Source organism: Branchiostoma belcheri, unplaced genomic scaffold (genome assembly GCF_001625305.1).
Source record: "Branchiostoma belcheri isolate BF01 breed outbred unplaced genomic scaffold, Haploidv18h27 scaffold43, whole genome shotgun sequence".
Classification (NCBI taxonomy): Eukaryota; Metazoa; Chordata; class Leptocardii; order Amphioxiformes; family Branchiostomatidae; genus Branchiostoma; species Branchiostoma belcheri.
The window spans coordinates 1787573-1795110 of record NW_017804054.1 but is presented as its reverse complement, the minus strand read 5'-3'; the positions used below and the strand labels follow the sequence as shown (position 1 = coordinate 1795110).

The 7538-nt window shown below is 41.5% G+C and overlaps 1 protein-coding gene across 1 annotated transcript; it reads left to right on the top strand.

Moving 5' to 3' along the window:
- Nucleotides 1-2414: 2414 nt before the first annotated feature.
- On the top strand, nucleotides 2415-7249 carry LOC109478222 (neuropeptide Y receptor type 5-like). The gene is made up of 4 exons (XM_019779680.1): nucleotides 2415-3265; nucleotides 3711-3847; nucleotides 4967-5039; nucleotides 7016-7249. Exons 1-4 carry the CDS (start codon nucleotides 2501-2503, stop codon nucleotides 7247-7249), a joined length of 1209 nt encoding a protein of 402 aa, XP_019635239.1. The 5' UTR covers nucleotides 2415-2500.
- The last annotated feature ends 289 nt before the right edge of the window (nucleotides 7250-7538 follow it).

Genomic DNA, 7538 nt, shown 5'->3' with positions numbered 1-7538 from the left:
TGAGACAGACTCTTTGATTAATCAGAGTGAGTACACTCTTAGATAAAGTTAGGATGCTTTTGCGGCAACTTTTAGTGAACTCAAGAGCGACGTTCTTTTACGTGGGAAACGTCTATGAAAAAGATCTTTCGGTCTTGGGGAAGCGGACTTCAAGAAGCAGCTTTTAAGATTTACTTTCACTTATCGTCCTCGAGGCAATGACTCTCTTCATCAACCTGAACCAGTCCTTTGCTACATCTTTACTGCGATAGGACGCCAGACCGTCTGGTACAACTGTTTTCCATGTGGCTTTGTGTCAACAAGTCTTCGTTTTAAGGCTATTATAGATATTCTGTTGTCGTTCATTCTAGCATAGCTCAAGACCGGGCCATTTTATCTCCTACTTTAATTTCCGAGGATTGTCTTCTACAAACCACCTTAAAATGGTTAACGTTGAGAATCCATCAAAATGGGGGTTTATTCAGTGATTTTTTTCTCTGACAGATCCAAAAATAGTGGCACTTACTAACATACTGGTAATTATCTCAACTCTTATGATAGAGAGACAAGAAGGCGAGGTGGGCTTGGTAAGTTTAATGTTTGAAAACATGATTCGTTTCTCTGACAGATCCATAAATAGTGGCACTTACTAACATACTGGTATTGCATTAAGAACAAACATGATATCAGTACATGATATCTGAAGAAAGCCATTCTCTCATGCCAGGACCGCTGCTTGTATGTGTTGAAAATGACCCTGGGTTACATTTATCAGCCTTCAATCCACCCTTCTCGCTATATACAGTGTAGCACTGGTCATCTAACCGCCACGTAGACCGTTACGGTAGGGTCTATGCTACCAGAAAATTCCACATCCTGTCGGTGTTCAGGCTCTACCCCCTACCCCTTTCCTAATTACTTCCATTTCCTCTCTTCCCCGACTGTCCCAGCCTATCTCTCTCCCCAGTACGTCAGTTCGTGGCCCCACCTTATATGCCTTGTTTGTGCACATAGACAGGAAGTTGTCTTCTCTTCGAAGCTTGCGAGGAAGAATACATATCTTTTTAGTTCTATGTCCAGACGTTTGAATGAGTTATGGTTAGGAACAGCCAACCATTATGGATAGTCTCTACGTATCAAAGAACATAACTTTGTCCGCGAATCTTGATATATTTGGACAATCCAGAATTGCACCTGGCATATGGTTTAAGTAAAGCAAGGTTCTGGATAAAGCATGTTTTGTTTTTGTATTTGTATGGGTATAGCCGGTATAACCGCCCTTCGGCGTAACACACCAGCTTTGCATGCACGCGGCACGGCGGCAGCGCTAGCTGGCTATTTTACACCGAACGACTTGTTACACTCGATCTTTGCACATTTAAATCAGCTGTGCTTGATGGCAACGAGTTCCACTTTACGATAGTTCTTGGAAAATACGAGTTTCTGAACACCTCAATTCTTGGTTGATAAATATTTGAAGGCATAATCGTTTCTTGTTCTTTTTTGGCCTGGTATTAGATACTTTGGTACATTGGTTACATTGATAGGTTGGTACATTGTACGTCCACCAGTTTATTTGTCATCTTGTACATTGGTTCTTGCTTGACGTGCACTAGTGGCGAGCTTGTCATGAGATGATGAACAAAGCAGATGTCATCTCCTCGGGGTACTTTTAATAAGCAAGCCCACTCAATGGTGTGCTCTTTACAAAAGTAATTATAGTCCTCATACATCCATTTTGTGTACAGAGTTAATCACTGTCGCAGGTGTTGAAGCTATTGAGCGCTACACGTGTCTAAGCCTAGCAGCAATCAATGATGTTGTGGTGTTATTCTTCAATTACTGTTTATTGGTTTCTGATGAAACAGACTACAAGATTTGAGAAGAAAAGATTACATATCATTATATATTAAGCAATTAAGCAATTGTGAATGTCGCAATTTTCGAAATAAAATAGAATAAAATAAAAAAATATTAAGCAACCGTATACCATAATTAGTTGGCAGCTAGAGCGATAAAACATTTTGATAAGACCAATACAAATCAAAAGCTACATGAATAGTCAAGGAGTTGTAGTTGTTATCATGTACAATAGAAGACAATCTTGTGTTCGTCTTTTTCGAAAACAAATCCCTACCTACCGAACCAATTTGTTTTCAGGCCTATATCCAAAAACAGAACATTTTTCCTATGCCTTATGCTGCTGTAGTTGTTATCATGTACAATAGAAGACAATCTTGTGTTCGTCTTTTTCGAAAACAAATCCCTACCTACCGAACCAATTTGTTTTCAGGCCTATATAAAAAAAAACAACATTTTTCCTATGCCTTATGCAGCTTATGTACGGAAACATGTATAATATACTTTAGTTAGCCTCCGAGTTGTTGACATCATTAATCATTTTTCATCATATTACAGATTCTTTCCACCACACCAACAGCGATGACAATGGCAGAAGAAGATGATGTCAGTAGTTTATAGATGTAGATGTACATCAGGTACACAGACAAGACAGTGAGAGATGAATGATACCGAATATAGACAGGATGTAAATATGACTGAGTTTAATTTTTCGACCCCTTGGCTCTACACGAACGAGTCAGATGTCCACAATAGATCATTAGTCGGAACAGCCTCTACACTCTCCGTCGCTTCCCAGTCCGCCCTGATTATATTTTACGGAGCCGCCACGTTTCTGTCTCTGGTAGGGAACTCTATGGTAGTACTAGTTCTAACCAGAGACGCTCTCAAACGGACTGATCTGAATGTGTATCTCATCAACTTAGCGTTCGCGGATATCACCATGGCAGTGTTCTGTATGCCGTTTAGTTTTACTGAAGTCATGCTGCAGGGGTGGATATGGGGGGAAGTGATGTGTCCTCTGATGAGATTCTCACAGCAGACAAGCGTGCTGGTGAGCATCTTCACTCTCGTGACGATCGGAGTGGATCGTTACTACGGCGTGGTGCACCCGCTGATGATACGGGTGACCAAGACCAGAGCCCGGCTGATCGTGGTGTTGATCTGGGTGGTGTCGTCAGGCCTGGCCATCCCGCAGTTAGCCATCTCCCGGCAGGTCGTCTACAGCTACGGTAACCGCTGCGAGGAGGTGTGGGCGGGTAAGTACGAGTTCGGCTACACCATCGCCTTCATGATCGTGTCCTACGCCCTGCCCGTGGTCATCCTGTGCGGCACGTATCTCCGGATCGGCACGGAGCTCTGGGGGAAGGCACCGGCTGACGTCGGTCGGGTCGACGACAACAACCAAGCACGCCAGCGGAAGAAGGTACATGTAACAGTCGTCATTTTTTTTATTGCAAGACTGTAAGCAACATTTAGCATTAAGCAGACTCACGGACCCAAGTGCGCGAGTAATTAAAAAAGCGCGCTGTGATTGGTCGACAAAAAGACCTATTGTACACAATGATAATGACCTAAAATCGTAGGTAAGACCATTTTAAAGCATGTATCAAAAATGAAAAAAAAACGCCTGATGGTATCTGTCCAATCTACCTTCTAATTGAATTTCAGATCATTTGCCCAACAAATGAAGAAGTTAAATCCATTTCACGAAATGGCAGGAGAAGAAGGAACAGAAGCTTCTGAAGAAGAAACACAAGGACATAAAAAAATCATCCGTAGTAAAATATAACTTCGACATTGACTCTATTGATACCATTTTCAAATTAATCACTTGATGTAACGAAATGTTTTGGATTTATGTTCTATAGATCATCAAGATGCTGTGCACCGTGGTCAGCATGTTCGTGGTGTCATGGCTGCCACTGCACGTCTTTCGCTTCATCCTGGACCTGCACCCCAACTTCGTGTACGACAACCCGGACCGATCATACATCTTCTTCTTCTGGTGAGATGATACTGCTTCATTTAATTAGGAGAAATTCACTATTACACAGCGTCACAGTGTCAAGACCGTTGTAATTACACGGCGCTATAGCCTCTTTATGAAGACCGTTGTAGAAAACTTTTTTTTCGGAAATGATGTTGGTGAATGTATGAAATAATGCAGATTGCAACGTTTTGGTCTACCAACTGTTTGTTCTGTGAACTCCGTTATTATACAATGATCAGTCCCTGAATTGACACCAGTTTCAAAATGGTAGCCCTGTTCAAAACTAAAATTCCTTAGAACTTAAGTCAAGCTAATTGAGATTAACATGTACGTTAATAAGGTTCGAAGGCCCAATCTTAAAAAAAATGGATGTTTGTCAAATGAAATGTTTTACACACTAGGAATTAGCCAAAACAACGAAAAAAAAAACAGCTCAAGCAAACAACATCACTATGGAACAAGCTACCACGTGATGGTTTTCCACATGGGCACAACCTTAAACTTTTAAGTCTAATGTCAACAAACATCTGTCCTCGCTGGCTGTACAGTAACCCAAAACATTTAAGTGGCTTCCATGAGCCTTGTGTTGTGGCGAACTATTAAATTAATAAAAAAAAACAGTTTTCTATTGGAAGCCTTCTCATCAATCCAAGAAAAGCCTTGTACAGTCGCACATATTTGATGCCTGTTTCACCATTTTTTTGAAGCAGTAACTTGTGCTTAAAATACCGTCGTCAGTCACGTCACTGAAATCCCTTTAACTACTGCAGCTGCCCATGTCTGGCACAAAATCAAAATGCACCGCAACGACTTATGTAAAGACCGGAGAGTCAGAATCATATTAACCCCATGTCTTTCCAAATCGGCCCTGCAATAATGCTCGTTATAATGTGGCCCTAACCCGTGAGACACGCTACCTGTTCCAAAAACAAAAGCAATTATCTAAGGCTTAGCCCCGTCTACTCTCTCATTAAAAGTTGCGTGCAGGTGGATTTGACTTTCTTATAGATACTAGATATTTATTGCCTATGACATTTTTTCATACAGTGCTTGCTGACTGGTCATGTTCCATAGCGTTCCTTCAATTGAAAAGGAACAAAGGCGGCTAATGGCTTTTGATATCTCTCCATACAGCGCCCACTGGCTGGCCATGTCGCACAGCTTCATGAACCCCATTGTCTACAGCTTCATGAACGACCGATTCCGGGTGAGTGAGTGAGTGAGTGAGTGAGTGAGTGAGTGAGTGAGTGAGTGAGTGAGTGAGTGAGTGAGTGAGTGAATGAATGGTTTATTAAGAGTACATTTGCACTTTGCAGCCATAGGCTGAATTTCGTACTATTTACGATAGCGCAATAATCATTAACACATTATGCCTTTAAAACAGAAATATTGTATGAGTGGCTACAGCATACAATGTGTGCTGGTGCTGTAGCCACTGTAATGAGTTCTGTTAGTTTTACATCATTACAAAACATTTAATGTTTTTGGATTATTAAAAACCGAAAGGGAGAAGAATCTAGTGGAAGACTTAGAACTCTTTTCCAGTCTTCTATACTAATTTTCTTTAAAAAAGATACTCATGGAATTTTTTACCAGTTCGCTGGTCTAGATCTATTTCTGGTCAACTCCCGATTGCTCAGAATACGTACGTAACATTCTGGCAGTGTGACATAAGCAATGGGGGAAAGGTTGAATCAAATGAGCTGTCTACATCAGGATACATCAACCTTCATTAAATAGGAGTGAGGGTCGTTGCTCACATTACTATTCCGAAAGGTATGCGTTCGGAGAAATCAGGTTCTCGTGTATCAAGAACACGGTGGTAAAATCTGGGCTGTAAAGTTCCCACATGTCATAGAATCCGAACAGTGTTCGATCGTGTTCGATCTGGGCAATTCGAATCGAACCCGCGTTCCATTTCGGGGTCACCTGCGGTCATTTGCAATAAAGCGGCAAAGCAAGCCCTTCTGCCTGAGTGACTCGCAACAGATAAAAAACAACACTTTTCTATAGATACAAACAGTTTCCAGGACAGTACATGTCCGCTATAATTTTTTTGTGGACATGTAACATATGTAGCGAAGCTACGGTCGTATCCTTGGGTGACCTTGAATACTGTAATGATTCTTTACGCCTTTATGAATAACACGATGCACACTTTTGGGAGATATGACATGTCTGCACAACTCGTTCAAACCTGGAAACATGGAGAGTCAAACATACCCCATTTACGGCTCAAAATGACTGTCACGGTTATCCCGAAAATCGTGCTTTTGGGATTTTTGAAAAATGCGTTTGATTTTGGATTATGGGTAATTGAGTGCGAAAAAAGCCAAAAACTTCGATTTTTTAAACTATTTGTCAACAAAAACTATACTTATAGTCAGAAATTAAAAAATCCTAAAAGCACGATTTTTCGTCTTATTCCTAGTCGTCAAAAAACATAAAAATCAGTGATCTTGCGTAATATGTGTAGCCAGGTTTGCTCGGTGATTGGCTAAAATATGACGCTGCGAAATCCCGAAAATTGTCGCCTTTTTTAACGAAATACGAACAAATCATCCATTGCGCGCAAAAAATCACCATTGAATGTATGTAAAGACAATAGTTTTATTTTATTTCAACGAAATTTTCCCTTCGATACTAGTTTGTTTATTTTCAAATGTTTTACGGTTAGCCCAAAATTGCGTCTTGTAACCCGATACTTTATCGAACGCCCCCGGCAATGGGAAAGAATGCCGTAGTGACAGACCGCCGTGGAAAGAGACCTCCAGGCGATGAACCCTTTTCATGTTTTATAGAAATGGTTTTGGCTTTTTCATGATACAATCTCAGGCTTCAAAACAAACGCAAACAGTAAAAAGAGAACATTTGAGTACCGGGCAATCCACCTTTGGAACAAACTACCACATCCGGCACATCAATATCACATCAATACACCAGATCCAAAAGACCATCCGAGAACTGTTTATACAAAGTTCTGTGACTAACTATAGTATGTAGATTATGTTACTTTTATTTGTACATAATGTAAATTTCGTTCTCTGCTGAATGTGTGTTTTTACCATGTTATCAGTTGTATATGTGTTTTATTTCTGTATCAGCCATGCATGAAGCCTTTGGGGCTAAAGGCCATCGATATAAAGCGATATTACATTTAGTACCTTCTATCTTTGCACACAGAATGAGCTTTGCCACCTGCTTCGACAAATGGTAGCCTGCCAACGGGCCCGTCAGCACCCCGCTATCCAGCAGCGCCGCAAGAAGACGGGGAACATAGAGATGGTGGAACTGAAGAACCCACCGGACACCAACGGCAGCATGTCGCAGTCCCCGGACCCGCAAGCCGGCGGCCCACAGTCTCCACTCACGTTCTTCAACGACATGGAAGGGAGAAGCCGAAGATACACAAGGTAGAGCATAAACAATCTCACAGTCGTGGGGTCGTGTGGCTTAGTCGGTAGCAGGTAGTCGATAGCGTCACCCGTTCCGGTCCAATAATGCTTAAATGTGCATATGGGTCTAAATGTACCATCAAGTAGGTGTGTGTTTGTGTGTGTGTGTGTGTGTGTGTGTGTGTGTGTGTGTGTGTGTGTGATGTGTGTGTGTGTGTGTGTGTGTGTGTGTGTGTATGTGTGTGTGTGCGTGTGTGTGTGTGTGTGTATGTGTGCGCGCGTCTTTTTCACAGAAATTCAAAAATGTTGGT